Below are 18,987 nucleotides of genomic sequence, written 5' to 3'. Positions count from 1 at the left end.
GGTAATGCTATGCAGCTCTAGGTAATGCTATGCAGGCTGGAGTGTTAAGGTGTGAAATGTGCTTGTATGTCTGCAACTTACTTTGAAATGGATTGGTAATATAAGGATGACCATGCAATTATGCCAGCAATTATGGCATAATGCTAATTGTACAATATTGGTGGTTGGTACATGGGTACACATCTTTCAGTTGATCTGTATGTTGCAAAGCTTTCATAATAAAATGTGGTAGGTAAATAAGAAAGGCAGCATGTAGTTAATAAAATTGCTACAAGAATATTTAAGAAGTTGTTTATAATCATTATCACTAATAAAATAAATGTATATTAATAAAAAATGAAAAGTTAGACTGTGTCCTTCAAACTCAGTTTCAGTGCCCAGCTTCATCCTTTCAGTGTGGCTCTTTTTCCCTTGGCTTACTCCAACATTTTTCTTTTGATACTAGAATATGCCTATTTGGTTCCTATCACAGGGAATTTGCACTTGCTGTTCCTTTTGACGCTCTTCCTATCAACAACCTTCACGCTGAGTTCTTCTTGTAATTCAAGTCTCATATCAACCATAGCCTCACTGAAGTTTCCCTCCCACCACTCCCAAACACCACCCTAAATGATGTTCTTCACAGTTCTTATTCTTATGCATTGTTTGTTGACCCTTGTTTATTATTGTTTTATGACCTTTATGAAACAGGAATCTTCAAGAAAGCATGGATGGGCTTAGAACACTGCAGAGCACTGCAGCTTCTTAGATCTTTGTTGACTGGCAGATATTCATCTGGAAGCAGCTGTCAATACTTGCAGCACCCCTGATCCAAGAATCCTGTTCTTTTCATAGTATGACCTGCTATTTTGAAATTTACTCAAATGTGTTTCCCTTCCATCTTTACTCAAGCACGTGAGCATGCACGTATACACACACACACACACACACACACAAACACACACACACATTCACAGGAGCCCTTGGGAGCTGAATGCACGCCCCCCTGATAGCAAGGATGTAGCCTGGTTTTGCTCACAGTTGCATTCTCAGTATCTGGCACTGCTAGGGCTCACAAAACCTTGCATGAATGAGTGAGGCACTTTGATCCCTCCAGTGAAGGCTGGCTTTGCTCTGCCTCGCCCTCCTTTCTCATCCCCCCCACCCATATTCCCATTCTAAAGGCGCCCAAGAGGGAGGGGCCCTGTCCATTTCTTCGTTCCCTCCTTCGTAGGCTTGTCAGTTCATTTGCTAGTTCACTCATTCATTCACTCATTAGTACTTTCATTCCACGCCTTCGGCCTCCACCGAAGCTCCTGGCCTGCGCTCGCTGCTCCCCCAGGGTCTGACCTGACCCTCCCCAAACCCGGGCTTAGCCACGCCCCCTTCCCGTCCCGCCCCCTCTCTGGGCCAATCGGGACCGGCGGGCCGGGCAGGGCCGGAGTCGGGGCGGGGCCTCGCCCTCCCACTACCCACGGCGGCGCCCGCGGCTCCGGAAACGCGCCGCTGGGCTGCTGGGCTCAGCAGTACGCTAGCTGCTCCGTGGCGCTTCCTGCCACGCGAGGCCTGGGCCTCGCCAGCGCTGCTCCATCAAGGGCTGTGCGTCGGCCGCCGCCAGGCTAGGGTGAGCGTGCGGGCCATAAGAGGATGTGCGCGGGGCCCGGGAGGGTGCGCGAGGCCAAGATGAGCGTGCGGGCCGCAAGAGGATGTGCTGGGGACCGCGGATGAATGTGCGGGGCCCGGGTGATCGTTTGGGCCGCGGGAGGATGTGCAGGGGGCGGCCCAGGAGAGTGTGCAGAACTGGGGTGAGTGTTCCAGAAAGTGTGCGGGGGAGGGAGGGCAGAAGGCGGCCAAGCTTTGTTGGGGAGGAGCGTTTGTGTTCCAGCGGGAAGCTGCTCTGCCCTGGGGCCAGCTGGAGAGGGGCACGGGTCCGAGATGGCGGGTATGGGGAGGCCGAAGGCCTTCCCGCGGCGGGCAAGGGGCGATGGTTAGGGGCGGGAATTGCTGGACGTGCCGAGGCCTACGCTGCTTTGGGGGTGACACTAAGGGATGGGAACCGGCCACTATGAAAAGAGGGAGATCTCCTGCCCCAAGCGCGGAGAAGGCCGACTGGAAGAGGGCGTTGTGTGGGGGAGTGTGTGTTAAAGGGCTTTTCCCCCCATCTGGGGGAGGGGCTGAGACGCTGTACTGGGGACAGTTATTGCTGTACTGGGGATGGTTCTTGCAGGCGGAGTCCGTCTTTTCCTTTTAGGAAGGGGTCGAGCCTCGGCTTGGCAGGGAGAATGAGGGGGTAGCCTAGAGCCCAAGGGCTGTGAGGGAGGGGGAGGGGCAGCCCTTGCTGGGTGAAAAAACGAGCCCAAGGCCCGGGATCTGAACAGAGGTTTTTCTGTCGCCCTTCTCGGGCTACATCTCCCTCTCCAGTGCCCACCACCAAACTCCTTTGCTGCCTGATGCTGGGAGGGATTGGGGGCAGGAGGAGAAGGAGACGACAGAGGATGAGATGGCTGGATGGCATCACCGACTCGACGGACGTGAGTTTGAGTGAACTCCGGGAGTTGGTGATGGACAGGGAGGCCTGGCGTGCTGTGATTCATGGGGTTGCAAAGAGTCGGGCACGACTGAGCGACTGAACTGAACTGAACTAGTCTATATTTGGTTGATTAATTACATGTCTTTTTTCATCCTCCCCCACAACACAGTCGCCTGCGGCAGAAAGCCCGTGGTACCTTTCACCACCACCACACCCCGCCCCCTCCCCCCGTCCCCCCACCCCCTCCCCCCCCCCCCCCCCCCCCCCCCCCGCCACTGGCCCTCTTCCCAGAGGTCCCACTCTGTTCCAATTGACACCCGCCAACCAGCGTTGGCCCAGCTGGGGGCCATCAGCCCCCTCTAGACTCCTTGGTCAGTGAAATATTTCCTCTTCAACCTCAGACTTGACATTTTTCTTTTACCAAAGGATTTCAGATGGGCTTGCTAGAATAGCACCCCCTCTAGGTACTAATGCTGCCTCACTCCATCCCCCATCCTCCCTCCCCCTCTGGGCCTTTAAGTGGAAGCAGCTTGCACAGTACCTGGCACAGTCCCATCCATTCTCTCAAAATGTCTTAGGATCTGCATTTAGAATTCTATTGAACACTGATTTTCAGCCTTCTTTGGGTCAGAGACCCCTTAGCAAATCACTGCTGCTGCTGCTAAGTTGCTTTAGTCATGTCTGACTCTGCGACCCCATAGACGGCAGCCCACCAGGCTCCCCCATCCCTGGGATTCTCCACACAAGAACACTGGAGTGGGTTGCCATTTCCTTCTCCAATGCATGAAAGTGAAAAGTGAAAGTGAAGTTGCTCAGTTGTTTCTGACTCTTAGCGACCCCATGGTCTGCAGCCTACCAGCCTCCTGCGTCCATGGAATTTTCCAGGAAAGAGTACTGGAGTGGAGTGCCATTGCCTTCTCCTAGAAAATCACTAGAAAGTGTGAATTCCCTGCCCAGAAATCTGACAGTCAGCAGAGAGTGGCATCCCATTCAAGAGGCTCATGGGCCAGAAACCTGTCTGCTGAGCACTGGAGGTGAGGAAGCCTCCAGATTCTAGATGGGCCCAGTGTTAACAAGGCACAACTCTGCATCCCAGTCTCCTGAGTGCTGGTTGAAAATGCAGATTTCTCATCCCCACCTACACCTGCTACTCTGCCCCTTAAGTCATTAGCACACCCCAAGCCAGGGGTCTAATGCACCCGTCTAGCTCTGGCCCTAATTTGCCTGGGCTCCACAACTGGCCCAGGGCCCCTTGGTATTTGCACAGCATCCCCCATTCCCATTTAGAGTCATTCATATCCAGGACAGTGTAACTTAAATGAAGCTATACATACAATTTATTTTCATTTTCAGTAAGATAGCATGCATCTTCTTGGGGAAATGGGAACATAAACCTTCCCTCAATTAAGTACAACAAACACCACAAAATCCCCTTCTGGTCTACCTTCTGGCTTTTTATAGAAAGCAAAGAAAATGGAAACATAAACAGAGAGGGGCAGGTGCCCAGGCAGAGTAAGAGAGGAAAACTAGGGAAGACAGAGACAGATGCCTCCCACCCACGCACACAGAAAAAGGCACACACAGACACAAACATCCCAAGAGAAACAGACTTTCCTGGTGAGACACCCTCTCTGTTGGCCCTTTAGGATTCATTTCTAGTAGCAGTGCATGTGCACATTACAGGGTGAGCCCAAATGGGTGTTGTGGCCACATCCTGGCCGGACGGGTTGAGAGCTCAGACCCTTGGCATCCCAGAATTGCCTGACTTGGGTAGATTGGTGTCTCAACAGTGTATTCAGTCTCACAGCCTGTCCTTTGAACACTTGTGACCCAAAAAGACATGTTCCCGGAAGGTGTGCCCAAGTTCTGTCTTCCCAAATTATTTTAGTCCAACAGGTAGGACTTTACCTGCCTGAGCAATCGCTCAGAATTGTTCTGAGATATGATGCCATCTCTGTATGTCTCTTTTGGGTAAGTCTGGATGTTTATAGACCAGGTCTGCTGGCCTTAAAGCTGGCCATGCTGTTAGAAGACCCCATGGGGATGCAAGGTGGTGAGAAGTATTATTGTGGTTCTGGAAGCATATTTTTATATATGCCAGTGCTGTTGGACCATCTTTGTCCAGATATAGTTCTATTGATCTGAGAGCACAACTCAAGGGAGAACAGACATCCAATAAGAATTGGGAATGCAAGTGATTAATAGGATGATTTAGGGTTAGGGTTAGTGATGGGAGAGGGAGCTGAAGGCACCTATCTAAATTAGATGATAGAAAGTGCAGTCTCTCGTGTGATCTATAAAGATTCCCTCCAGGGCATTTTTGCTGTGGCCCAGAACTGAATTGAATACCGTGAGCCACCTTTTATCTTCTAGGGTCTGGGGACATTCTGCTTCAATCCTTATCTAGATGTTCCAAGGAGACCAGGTGCTTCTGGCACCCCTTCGAAGTTTCTGGAAGCTGCCAGTTCTAGTTTGTGTGGCTTTGCTCCCTCTCCCCTGCGCCCATTGCCCAGGGAAGGCTGGCACCTGCTGAGGAGGTAGCCTGGCCACTTGTGCCATGAAATCAGTCTACTGCTGATCTCTTAGGCTCAGAAGTGACCTTTCCAGTAACGAGACACCCTCAATAGGGGTCCCGAGCTCCAAAGTGACCAGAAGACACTGAAGTATTCCCTGCTTTTGTGACAAATGTTGGCTTTTGGCCCTATTAAATTCAGCTGTTAATTTTTGTTCTTTCAAATCAGGGTGAAATGATTGTTTTGGTTTTCAGTGTTTCTGATTGGATACGGAAAATTGGATTTAAATAAGTTGGTTAAAATTTACATTGCCATCTAAAGCACATATCAGGAACCTTTATTCACTGACATGAACTCTCAGGTTTTAGGAAGCATGATGTTTCAGAAATGTGTCTGTGAAGCAGCTGCAGAGTCTGTGGCACTTGGCTAGCTCCAGGGTGGAATCCACAGTCAACCTGATAAAGTCTTTATTCTCTGGGAGCATAGAGTTGTTAGACTACACTAAAGATCCTGCTTAAAGAAGAAAGATAATATTGTTTATATTAAGAGGCCAAGATTTGTTTTCCCACAGTCTTTCTGCCGACTTCTCTTTCCTGGTTGGGCAAAGGAGTGCACTTACGAGATTTGGGTATGCTTGTCCATGGTGAGTGAAAGTGCCTCATGTTCAAGGTCAGGATCTCCCTGTGTATCCATCAAGTACACGACAATGGTTTTCATATTGTACCTAGAATCGATTTGATCTTGATTTCATAAGGTTCACCTTTGGAAGGCAGTAGACAGACATCTGTATGTGTCACTTTTGTCATGGAGTCCAGCTTCTTTTCCAGATTAGTTCCACCATTTTAAAGTGGAGTGGTTGGATGACATAGCTTCTGAATTACCAGATTGTTTTCAGGATTGATGATGATTTTATTTTTAACTGCTATGGATCATTTTTAAATGATCTTCCTTTGTGTCTCATAAAGGTTTTTCCCAATATACCTGATTCATTATGCAGAGTTTAGCTTCCTTTTGTGGATTCAGGGCTCACTTTTCCCCTCCCATTTTTATGGACACCTTTGAAATGGCCTCTGTCTATCACGGTCTCCATGTGTCCATAGTCTCTTGTCACTGTGGGTGGTGATCTGAAGTGCAGTTGGGTTAAGTCCCCTGGGCAAGCCTGGCACAGGAAGGGCCAGTCCTGTTGCTACACTGGAGAAGATAATTAACAATTCACTTGGGGGTTGTGTCTCCAAGACTTCATGCCAATTAAGTGAATACACTTTGGTAGGATCTGCTCAATTAAATGGGAACTTTTCAGGAGGACCTGTTCAATTAAGCATCAGTGGCTTGGAAAAATCATGAATGAAAGAATGATGTGTGTATCTGTTGTGCATGGGACTGAAAGCAAGTCCCCTAAACCCATACATACCATTAGGCTTCGATGACACAGTAGCCTGGCCTTTCAGTAAGGCCCAGTGTTGGGTATTACTTTGTGGCATATTACTTCTCTCTCTTCTCTGGTGTGGCTCAAAATGCCTCAAATCTTGGGAGCTAGACCTTAGGCAATTTAGTTCACCCCTCAGATGTTTCTTCCTTCTCAGTAAAATGGAGACAGTCACTCAGTTGTGTCCGACTCTTTGCACATTTAAAGGAAAAGTATCTACATGCTCAGTCACTTCAGTCATGTCTGATTCTTTGTGACCCCATGGACTGTAGCCCGCCAGGCTCCTCTGTCCATGGGGTTCTCCAGGCAAGAATACTGGAGTGGGTTGCCCTTTCCTCCTCCAGGGGAATCTTCCCAACCCAGGGATTGAACCTGCGTCTCATGCATTGACAGGCGCATTCTTTACCAGTGCACCACTAGGGAAGCCTGTGAAGGGAGAAGCACAGTGCCAAATGCATAGTAGGTGCTCTGTTAATGAAAGTTATGTAACTCACCCCTCCCTCACAGGGTGTCACATGTCCACCGAGTGCTAAGAGCTACTGCCCCCGAATGCTGGGGATTCAGGGGTGGCCAAGAAAGAGAAGGGCCCTATCCTGTGAGAGGTGACATTTTCCCCAGGGAGAATCGGGTAAAAACAAGCAATTTCAGAGGGTAAGTTTTAGGTAGTGAAAAGTGTTATAAGTATGTGATGGAGCTGGAGAGTGAAGACATTTGGAGGAGGTGGCACTTGAGTGAGGCCCAAATTCTTCGAAGGAGCCACTTGAGGCAGGTTCAGAGGCTCTCGGGATTATTCCCTTGGTATATTTAGGACGGGATGAAAGCTGAGTGTCTGGAAGGACTAACTGAGACATATGGGTCTGGTGGGCTCAGCCAGGGCCTTGGAGTGGGTTAAAGCCTTAGGTCTCTGGCCTGAGGGTAGTGAGGCGAGGCTTGTAACAGACCATCTTGCTCAGAAGGTGAAGGTGAGATGTTCTCTTCATTCCATTTGGCAACAAAACCTCAATGTCAATCAGAAGTGAATTTTTTAGAATGAACTATGTAAATAATCGATGACCAGTTCATTTTGTATTGGAAGCCAAGGTCAAACCAAATATCAAATGTATGCCAGGAAGAAGGAAGCCCTGCCCAGGGAACAGTGGGTTACAGAAGGCTTGGCTGCTGGGCACCTAGGGCTTCCCTCACACACTGGGGAGTCACTTAAAGATGGAAGTAAAGTTTCTGTGGACTTCGGGGCCAAACGAAGCCTTCCCTCACAGCTGTCATATTGCTTATATCTTGGGGGGATGATCCCAGGAATTCACAATCCCATGGGCCTGCCTCTAAGCTTTCTGGGACTGCCCACGCATTCCTGCCAGCCCTGCTCTGTTGTGGCTTGCCTGTGTGGGCACCTCAGGACATTGCCCAGCTTCAAGGACTATTCCCTCTTGTCTTCTTGGCTTCGGCCCTGTCTTCTCGCATGCTGAGCATCTTTCTTATCCAAAGTCTACTGAAATCTTTTAAAATTGTTATTCCTTTCCAGTTACTAAAGAAATGCAGCTTGGTTACTAAACATTCATGACACAAACAGAAAGCTGAAGACCTTTCTAGACCTCGACTCTACCCCAGGGTAGTGCACATTGCAGTCTCGATGTGCTCATTAGCTGTGAGTCACTCTGTTTATTCCTTTTTTTCTTTAAAACTCAAATATATACTGTTCTTTCCCCTTCCTCTACAATCTGTGATTTTTTAATAAACAGTTACTGTCTGTCTATAATCTTGTTTGACGGAGGATTCAAAGTTTTGTAATCTGTGTATCATGCTGTATTGGCCACCTGTTGATTTTTTTTTTCCTTTTCATTTACTTATTTATCTTTTGTCCTATGTTTTTTTTTTTTTTTCTTGTCCCTTACAACCTATTGATTTTGTGCTTGAGCTCTCCAGTTTTCTTCCTGCTCTGAGTTCTAGGATTCTTCAGGAAGGTCTCCCTCTTGTTTTTATGACATTGGGATTACTGACACTCTTCATGTTGGTTATACTGTATTGTTTTCCACCCTTTTTCTTTTTTTTTTATTTTTACTTTATTTTACTTTACAATACTGTATTGGTTTTGCCATACATTGACATGAATCCACCACAGGTGTACATGTGTTCCCAAACGTGAACCCCCCTCCCACCTCCCTCCCCATAACATCTCTCTGGGTCATCCCTGTGCACCATTACAGGATGATTTTTTATAAAACCTCAGAGCTGAAATTTATCTTTATAGATACTGTTCCAAAATATCTTCTAGACTTCCCTTTTCTTAGTCTTACATATGTATTTATGAGTTTCAACTTTTATTTGACATATATTTTACTTGATTATTATACTGATACCTAATAAAGGAGTTTGTATTTTTATTTAATTTTAGTAATATTTTTTTAAAAAATTGAAGAACAGGTTACTTTTAACCTATCTCTCTCTTTACATTTAAAGTCTTTAACTTTAAAATTTCTTGTAGACGTCTAGCACATACTTGAGTTTCTTTTTTTTAAAAAAAAATACAATCTGATAATCTCTGAAAATTAATTGGTGGGTTTAGTCCATTTATATTTAACTTAACTATCCATATGGTTGTGTTTACATTTGCCTCTTGCTATTTGTTTCTGCTTGTCTTAACTGTTCTTTTTCATTGTTTTTTTAACCTACTTGAATTATTTTTTTAGAATTGTATTTTATCTCCACTACTGCCAGGCATCAGAGGCTTGGAGGGCTTCCTAAAGCACAGTCTTACATTTTATTTCTATATATGTTATAAACCCCAATTGTTGGTTTTGTTTAGTTGCTAAGTTGTGTCCAACTCTTTTGCAACCCCATAGATTGTAGCCCGCCAGGCTCCTCTGTCCATGGGATTTCCCAGGCAAGAATACTAGGGTGGATTACCATTTCCTCCCCCAGGGGAATCCTCCCAACCCAGGGATCCTCCCAACCCAAGGATCGAACCTGCGTCTCCTGCTTTAGCAGCTGGATTGTTTACGACTGAGCCACCAGGGAAGCCCTATAAACCCCATACTACCTTACTATTTTTTTCTCTAAATGTTCAGCTTTCTCTTAAAGATGTAAAAGTGTTCTCTATTTCAGCACATATTTACATTCCTGGTGTTCTTCATTCCTTTGTGATCCAAGTTTCCATCTGGTACCATTTCCCTTCACCTGAAGAATTTTCTTAAATATGTCTTACTGTGTGGATCTGCTGGTGACAGATTCTTTCAACTTTTCTTTGTCTAAAAAGTTTGTTTTTTGCCTTCACTTTTGAAGGCTACTTTCCCTAAATATCAAATTCTTGGTTGACATGTGTTTTTTTTTTCCCTTTAGCACTTTAAAAATGTCATGAAGTTGTTTTCTGACTTGCACATTTTCTGATAAGACGTCAGCAGTTATTATCTTTGCTCCTTTGTATACAACATTTTTTATTCTCTGGCTTCTTTAAGATTTTTTCTTTATCACTAGTTTTCAGCGATATGATTATGATGTGTCTTAGTGTACATGTGTGGGGTTTTTTCTGGTTTTGTTTTTTGGGTGTTTGTTTAGTCTTGCTAGGGGATGATTAGGCTTCTTGGATCTAGGTTTTATCCAATTTAGAAAATAATAAATTTTAACCATTATTTCTTCAATTATACTTTTATCACCCCCTGCTTTTCCTCATCTTGTCAGATTCCAATTATATGTGTGTTAGACCACTTTTTGCTATCCCCAAGTCAGTGAAACACTGTTGAATATTTTTCTTTCTGATCTTCATTTGGGATAATTTTTATTGCTAGGTCTTCAGATTTTCTAATCTTTTGGGGCAGGGGGGAGAAGGCTGTATCTAATCTGCTGTTAAGCACATCCAGTGAAATTTTCATTTTAAATGTTACAATTTTCACCTCAGTAAGTCCCATTCAGTTTTTATTTTTATCATCCATTTCTTTCATTATGTTCCTGTTTTTCTTTAAATAGTTATACATTGTTAAACTAGCTGTTTTCCTTGTCTGTCAGCAATCATTTCTGGGTGTTTCTATTTTCCTTTCCATGAGTCACATTTTTTCCCTGCTTCTTGGCATTTACTTAATTATTTATTAGATGTTGAACATTGTAGAGATTATGTTGTTGAATGTCTGAATTTTGTTGTTTCACTGTGAAAAGTTAGACTTTGTTTTTGGAGGCAGTTGCTTGTGGAATAGTTTCATCCCTTCAAGCCCTATTTTTATGTTTTTCTAGAGCAGATCCAAGGTCACTCTGGCTCCAGGGATAAATCAGTCCTACTACTAAAGCGTGGCCTCTCTGATTCTCTACTGAATACCCTAGATGATCACTGAGAACTCTATACTCTGGTTGGCTGGACCCTGAATATCTCCCTACCTTTGTGTGTCTTAGGAATTATTCAACTTACAACTTCCTGGTCATTGTTTTCCTAGTCTTTGTGAGTTTAATTGTATGCATGCATGGCTTAGTGGTCAAGAAAGACTCAAGGCGAATCTTGTGCAGATTTTTTTGAGCTCTTTTTTTCTGCATAGCTCCCTCCTTTCTGGAACTATGCTTTGCCTCAGCTTCCCTGAATGCTGGTCTGTGTTGATAATAAAGCCACCAAGCTCTCTTTGGTCCCCCTTTCCCTGTAATCTAAATCTGGAAATTGCCTCCAGAAGATATCTGGGACACTGATAAAGCTTATATTATTTGTTTCTCTTCTCTCAAGGATCATCATCCTGTGCTGCCTGCTGTCCAATACTTAAAACTGTTGATTCACATCTATTTTGTCCAGTTTCGTATTTATTTATGATAAGACATTAAATCTGTTCTTTGTTATTCCATCATGGCCAAAAGTGGAAGTCTCTGTCCATCCCTTTTAATATAACATCTAATTTTATGAAAAACTATTTCTGGAGTACCTGGGTTCTGTAGTCCTTGAGCTAATGTAAAAATGCTTTCTTTTCATTTACCTATGAACCAAATTGACTTGATAGCAGAACAGAAACTGGGTTCCTGTTTCTGTGAACTCACTGAAGTGGGCGGTCTGTGATGCAGACATACCTGTGGTGGGATCTGAAAGAAAAAGGCAACTTGCACATGTGGTTCAGATCTTTTATTTAGCAACTTAGTCTTTGAAGATCTTTTTTTTTTTTTTTAGGTGTCTTTTTCCAGCTATTGTTCAACTTTTCATTTTGTCAAATATATCACAGAAACGTTCTTCTCTGCAAGCTGTCACCTGATGAATTGTTTCGGTGTGGTAGAGTATGGACTTTTGAGGGCCTTACTGCTAGTCAGGAGGCCCTTGCTCCTGTTCCCTTCCCTTTAGTAGCCCAGTCTGTTTTTTTGTTGCCCCTACAAAGTTGAAAAAGATCTCTCACTTCCCAGTTATTTTTTCTGATGTTCTTTTGGGGAACACTGCCTTCCTGTGCAGTGTGAGCATGAAACTCTCCAAGGCCTACTGCTAGGAGGCCTATGGCCTACCTGTCTCTGAGAGCCAGTATTCTTGCCACTGGCTTTCAGTCTGAGTTTGTCTTCTCTCTGTGCCTGGGCTAACATGCATTTGTCTTGTCTGGATTCTCTCTGGGCTGCCTGTATCAGTTCTCTGCCAGCCCAGTTTCCCCACTGTTTGGGATATGTTTTCTTAGGTATGTCCATGTTCTAGTTTGTCAGTCAACCTCTGTGCAAGAGAAGACTCAAGAAGATTTAAAACAAGTGAAAAGGAAATCACCAGTCTCATCCCACGGGACCCAGAGGCAGGGCTGCTGTCACTCGTGGCTCTTTCCACTTTCATTAGCTCCCCCTGATCCCCAGGGTCTGGCCCTTACCCAAGAAGTCAAGTCCTGTCCAAGTCCTTACCATTCCTGGGAAACCAAGTCCTGGCAGTGCCCCCTTGGAGTGCTTGAGGCTCAGATGAGCTGTGCCTCCCTCAGCCTAGCTTGGGAATCTGTCACTGCTTCCTGATTCTAGTATTGGTCTCTGCCTCTTGCCCCAGCATAACACACAACAGGGCCTGAACCCCAGCTGCTATCTTTCCTCCCTCTTTCTGCTTCTCTCCCCAGAGTCTGCCAAGGAATTGATACCTGCTGGGTTTATAATTTCCATCATCCCAATTGGGGAGCTGAGTTTCAGTACAGGAAAGTGATTGAGCTAACGTCCCTTGGGAAGACAGTGGGAGCCAGGGCCACAGCCCAGGTCTCCTGGCACATGGTCAGGTTCTCTTTCTAGGACTTCTTAAGGCTTATACTTAGATTTCCATGTTCGCATGTATACTTACTCTAGACTCTCACCTCTCATCCCTGGGAATTCTTTCAGGATTCGGTGACGTTTGGTAACATGGCACAATACCTCATCAAAGGGAGTGATTGAGGCTGGACCCTGAGCAGAGGACCTCAGCATATTGAAGAAACGTGGTATCTGTGGGTGAGTATAACCCCAGCCCTTCCACAAGATTTGCCACCAGCTTCATGGTCCTATGGGGCTGGGAGTGGGATAAGGAGGCACCTAACATAGTCCCACACAAGCCCAACTTCCAGCTTATGCTCCCTGGGAATGGGCTGTAAGGAAATACAGAGGGTCTGCTACACATGACCTGTCAAAGTAGCAGGTGTCCCTCCCAACTCATAATGGCTTAGAAATAAGTTAGAACAAACTGGCCACCATAATGAAATACTTTTTTAACCCACAAATTATGTAAGTTGTATGGGAACTTTATTGTAGTTTACTGTTGAGAGAGGCTGACATGGCAAGCTCCTTTGCACCACAAGGGGCTGCATGTGTGAGGTGGGGAGGCTCCTTAAGAGGAGAGACTGCCAGGGGTCAGCTTTGATAGTTATGGAAGGACCCCAAGTTCAGTGTGCAGACCTTAAGGAGAGTGGACAGGGGAAAGGGAGGATCCACTCCTCAGGAAGACGACCTGGTGCTCTATGTGGATAGACCCAGAGCTTGCTTCATCTAGCCCCTGGAAGGAGCTGACCATTGGGAAAGGCATTTGATATTAATGGATGACTTGCCTAAGGGAACAGCCACTCCAGCCTTTGAGGATTGAAAGCTTCCCCTTCAAAGGCCCCAACCTGATGTCATCTCTGGCTGCTGCTACTGCCTGTTTCTTTTTCCACAAGAAGGAGTTCCTGTTTTGACCCTCACCTTGGTCTCTCACCTGGAGCAAGTCAGAGCCATCCCCTAACGTGGATTGAGCTAAACATTCAGGTGAGTAAAAAATAAATTTGAAGAAATGTGAGGGCATCATGAGGGAGGCCCAGCTGAACCTTTGGAGAGGAAGCCACATGTTTTGGGTGTTGGTTGATCCTCAGTCACCTTGAGAGGGAGCTTCCAGCAACCAGGCCCTTATGCCCTTTATGTCTGCTATCCTTATTTCTGGTTGGTAACCTCCTGCCAAGTGGTCAGCAGCTGTCTTAGGAGCAAAGTGATTGTTGACACTCACTCATTTTGCTGTGATTGTTCCTTCCTCCTCTTGAGACTGCAGTGTCTTGTGGTTTTCATTTCAGAAAGCATCTGGGCAACCCAACAGCCAATGATGGATGAAAATGCACAGTCACAGGAGATGGCTTCCACAAGCTCCCCCAGGGCCAGTGAGCCCAGCCCTGAGGTCAAACAGAACAGGGACTCAGTGGGGGAGGGAGGAAGCCCCCAGAATTTGCCTGTAGAGCATCACTTTGCATGTAAAGAGTGTGGGGATACCTTTCGGCTTAAGGTCCTCCTGGTGCAGCACCAGCGAATTCACAGTGAGAAGAAGGGCTGGGAGTGCGGCGATTGCGGGCAGGTTTTTCATGGGGTGGCTGAGTTAAATGAGCACAGGAAGAGCCATGTGGCTGCAGAGCCCCAGCCGGGCCCCAGCTGGGTCCTCAGTGGGGCCGTGGAGAAGAGGGAGCAAATGGAAAAGGAGGCGAAACCCTTCGAGTGTGAAGAATGCGGGAAAAGGTTCAAGAAGAACGCGGGCCTCAGTCAGCATCTGCGCGTCCACAGCCGAGAGAAGCCCTTTGACTGTGAGGAATGCGGCCGCTCCTTCAAGGTCAATACCCACCTCTTCCGCCATCAGAAGCTGCACACTTCGGAGAAGCCCTTCGCCTGTAAGACGTGTAGCAGGGATTTCCTGGATCGCCAGGAACTTCTCAAGCACCAGCGGATACACACCGGCCACCTGCCCTTCGACTGCGACGACTGCGGCAAGTCCTTCCGAGGAGTCAATGGCCTGGCAGAGCACCAGCGCATCCACAGTGGAGCGAAGCCCTACGTCTGCCCCCACTGTGGCAAGCTCTTCCGGAGGAGCTCAGAGCTGACCAAGCATCGGCGGATCCACACTGGCGAGAAGCCATACGAGTGCAGCCAGTGCGGCAAGGCCTTCAGGCAGAGCTCCAGCCTCCTAGAGCACCAGCGCATCCACACCGGGGAGCGGCCCTATGCCTGCGGCGACTGCGGCAAGGCCTTCCGGGGGCCTTCCGACCTGATCAAACACCGGCGCATCCACAGCGGACTGAAACCCTATGAATGCGACAAATGCGGGAAGGCCTTCCGCCGGAGCTCCGGCTTGAGTCGCCACCGGAGGACCCACAGTGGAGCAAGACGCTGCGAGTGCAGCGAGTGTGGCCGCGTGTTCAAGAGGCGGTCAGCGCTGCAGAAGCATCAGCCAACCCACCATGAGTAGGTGAGGCTCGCAGCCCCATGGCTGGCAGCGGATTCCCGCCAGGGCCAGGTCCCTAGAGGGGGAGGGCAGAGTCAAAGGAAATGAACAGTTTTGTAATGCTTATATATTTTCTCTTCATAAAGGTTGAAATCAATTTATACTACCACCAGCAATTTATAAAGTATCTGTGTTTCCCATTTTGCCTATCGAGAGTAGCTTTTACCATTTTGATTGATTTTGGCTGGTTTGGCCTCGAGTACCTTCAAGGTATTTAAACCCACAGGCCTTGAATCAGAGAATGAGAGAAGAGAAATCTGGATGTGGGAGGTGGAGCTGGATGGAGATGCTTGTTTTCCTCCAAGCTCCCCCTTCAGAGAAAGGGAGACCCAGAGCTATTCAACGACAGCATCTGTAGATTGTGAATCCCGACTTTCCCTAACAGAGCGATCACCCCAAAGTTTTTGGCCTACTTGAATTTATAAATTTTTAGGGTTGTAAATAGAATAATCAAATGTCTTATAATATTTAATTTATTAATTTAGTTATGCATACCTATTATAAATCACATGTTATATATAATAATATATTAATTTAGAAAGTATTCCTTTTTTGCCTGACTCTGCTCCATGAGATCATTTTATTCTAATTCTTCCTATGCATTTCTAACCACACTGTCTTCACCAACCTCAGAGCCCCTTTGGAGTCATCATTTTCAAAGCCCATCCAGTGGTTTCCATCTATATGAGCTGTGTGCCACGTAGCACTGTGACAATCCCTGCACAAGGCTCTCACTAGAAATCACCTCCCACAAGCCATAAGTACCTGTTCATGTAACATTAGAATGATGGTTGTCCTTTTTTAATTTGTCCTATAGCTCTACAATGCATCCACTTAAGGTGTTCCTTTTTTAAATGACCTCTAAAAGGCTTTTTTAAAAGCATTAAAAACTTGTCATCGTGAGCTCATACTCTTAAGAAGAAGCACTGAATCTGAGTTACATTTCGTTTGTGTCCTTTTTCCTTAAACCAATTCAACCTGGTGACTTCCATGCATATCCAAAACTAGCATCGACTGGAATTTATTTCAGGCTAATGGGTCTCATCCTCAAGCAGGACTATTCAAAATCAAGTATTTGAGAGAAGATCAACATGGTAACAATAACGTCCCAAGGACTTAAGCATAAGGTGATGCCTCCTTTTGGGGAACAATAGCCTCTCTTGATATGGGGCCTAGATGGTACTTCTCCAGTCCTCCATTTCCACCTCTGTAAAACGAGGATGATCACAGGACTACCTCCTAAGGTTATAGCAAGGACCGTGATGCCTCACCTGGCACAGAGGTACACACTCAGTGAAGTCATCTGCCATCACCTCCATGGTTATTGCTGTTGTTCTGTGACTCACTGGTATCTGAACTGGGAATGGACCCAGGGCTCCTGACTCCTAGTCTCATCTTCTTTCTCTCACATGATGGCTTAAAATACTGTTTCTGTTTGCTCGCATGCAGATCGTACGTGCATCTCCTTTGACCAGTTATCAAGTTACCTTTGAATATATTGACTTTATACAGCAGTTTTTTCTATATCAATTGTGATGCTCTCTTTGCCAGTTTTATTGCTTTGCTCTTTGTAGCAGTTTTATTACATTTTTGTTGTGCTTTTGATTTTTACATATCCAAGCATTCATTGTTGTCAGTTAAATCATGACTTCCATTGCTTCAGTAGTTAGAGATGATGACATTTTCTTCTAGATATTGAATTACAAATGAAAAGTTGAAAGTCCTGCCCCACCAGAAGGTGGATGTCCAGGTGGGCAGGCTGGATGGAAATGGGCCGGAGATGCAGGCTCACTCCTCATCCAAGATGAAGACTCTGCACAGCTGTGGGCAGTACTTGACTATCCAACCTGGCCACCCAGGCACTCAAGAGGAATTTCCATCTTGGATTGGCCAGAACACTCTTGACTGTTCCTCAGCATAGCCCTGGCCTTCAGCAGTGGGGCGGGACCTCACTTATGGGTCAGGATCAATGGGACGGTCCAAACTTGGTCTTGGCAGCAGCTGGCCAACCTTCCAACTCCTGGGAGCCTTGGCCATGGCTCAGCATGGATTCAGTGCCTGAGCAGCAGATCCACCCAACAGACATCTCAAACACGAAGACTCAGCTGACTGATGGCTGTCACGTGGATGGTATCCTCTTCCTAGAGAGTGATTCTGGAACTAGAAAGAGGTCAGCAGTTTGGTGGCTTCCACTTTTGGTGACTAGGAGGAAATTCACCTGTGTGTTCTGCTGTCACCTCCTACATCCACATCTGTGAGGGGGTGACAGAACAAAGGCTTGGAGACAACCCTGCCCCTCTGATGGCCACACCAGGCCTGGGCTGTGACTTGCCACAGCCTTGCCCAAGAAGGGCAGTTAAAACAAGGGTTCAGAGGGCAATGATGCCCTTCTGACAACAGCCCGTGTGGCATAGAAATAGAAATTGGTCATCCTGGAACTGAGCTCTCACTTTCAGCAGCCTCCCCCAGGAGGAACAGCAGCAAGGGCTAGCCAAGAACCTGGCCCCTGTAGCGTGACTTCTCAGCAGCTGTGCCTGAGATAGAGGGGGAGTTTGAGAGCCTGCCAAGGAAGGACACCCTTCTGACAGGCCCACTGGGGCTGGGAAGCAGGGTCCCACAGTGACCTTGTGACCTTAGCCAGAGGTACTCTGGAATGGCCCCCCCAGGTCACACCAGTGGCTCTCTGTGACATCTCCATCCTGACCCCCAGGCTGGAGAGAAGCTGACAGCTCTTGTTACATAGCAATTCTTTCTGCTAGGGGGCCTCAGTTCTTGCAGTAGGTGTAAATCTGTCTGAAATCACTACTTCCTGTCTCATCAGTTTTCTCTTTTCAAGCTGTTTATGACGTATTTGCTGCAACTGTCATTTGGTAACGAATGTTGGCGTCCATGGGGGCAAGTCTGGCATCGCAACCTGGAAGTAGCCTGCCATGTGTTGCCTAGATTTTAAGAAGGATCTAGATGCAGTATTAACTCAGAACTTAGCATCGCCGACACCACTCCACTTGTCCCCAGCCAGGACCCAGCACCTTGGCACCTTGTCATGCCCTCCTTTCCTTTGTTCCATTCTCAGTTCTATGATTTTTCTATCAAACAGACCGTCCGCCAGAGTGAACACATCTTTTCTGTCACTGTGTTTGCAGGTGAAGTCCATGCTCTTATCTGTGGCTTTAACGTGTGTCCTGTAGTTGCACCGAGTTCAGTGTTTGCCTCGGGTCCCTGGGGGAGGGGGTGGATTTCCTTGGACTCTCTAGGTCTACTGCTACATCAGATGCAAAATGTGATCAGACTTGCTGTCGTGTGTGCTTGTCTATGCATTTATGTATCTACCTCATTTCATTTTTCTTTCTAATCACACGTATTCCTTTTGCAAGGCAAATGGAGAGCAGGTTGGTTATGTAGAATGCCAGCTGTCCTTCAAAATGGGTCCTTTTCTTATATTCTGAAAAAAAAAACCTTCCATCATTTTTATTAAAGTTTTGAATACTTGCTGAAATTTTCAGAAGAAAGTAACTGTTTACCACTTCTGTTGCTTAATAAGATGAACTGTGTGGATTAGTTGTGTCATACCCACTCTCCAGTTTCCAAAATGAGCCCCACCCTGTCCTGGTGGGCATCTCTGTTGCCTGGGGTTGCATTGCGCATGCCCAGGGCTGTGCCCTGTTGTCTGCTATGTGACCCCCACCTCATCAAGATCATGTTCATTCAACCAGAACTGAACACTTGACTCACGGGCAGTAACTGGTCAACAGAGCTGGAGACATGGACCAGATTTTAGGGTTCTCTGTGAAGTGTAAATAAGAAAACAGAGAAGTTTCTAGTTTGTGCTGGAAGGAAGAGGGAGCCACCTGGGATTTAGTGGAGTTTTGCCCTG

General features: G+C 46.5%; 1 protein-coding gene across 4 annotated transcripts; it reads left to right on the top strand.

Moving 5' to 3' along the window:
• Positions 1-1,473: 1,473 nt before the first annotated feature.
• ZNF275 (zinc finger protein 275) lies at positions 1,474-18,973 on the top strand. Of its 4 annotated transcripts, none has more exons than XM_018044654.1 (4): positions 1,474-1,603; positions 12,728-12,835; positions 13,438-13,621; positions 13,921-18,973. In XM_018044654.1, the coding sequence occupies exon 4, from the start codon at positions 13,947-13,949 to the stop codon at positions 15,075-15,077; it is 1,131 nt and encodes a 376-aa protein (XP_017900143.1). In that variant the 5' UTR covers positions 1,474-1,603; positions 12,728-12,835; positions 13,438-13,621; positions 13,921-13,946; the 3' UTR covers positions 15,078-18,973. The 4 variants fall into 4 exon arrangements, with proteins under 4 accessions (XP_017900143.1, XP_017900144.1, XP_017900142.1 ...); XM_018044655.1 differs by having other exon boundaries at positions 1,474-1,784; positions 13,537-13,621; XM_018044653.1 differs by having other exon boundaries at positions 1,474-1,784; positions 13,534-13,621.
• Positions 18,974-18,987: the final 14 nt, after the last annotated feature.

The sequence above is a fragment of the Capra hircus genome, unplaced genomic scaffold (genome assembly GCF_001704415.2).
Source record: "Capra hircus breed San Clemente unplaced genomic scaffold, ASM170441v1, whole genome shotgun sequence".
NCBI lineage: Eukaryota > Metazoa > Chordata > Mammalia > Artiodactyla > Bovidae > Capra > Capra hircus.
The sequence above is the reverse complement of the archived record's forward strand: the minus strand, read 5'-3'. Positions and strand labels throughout refer to the sequence as shown.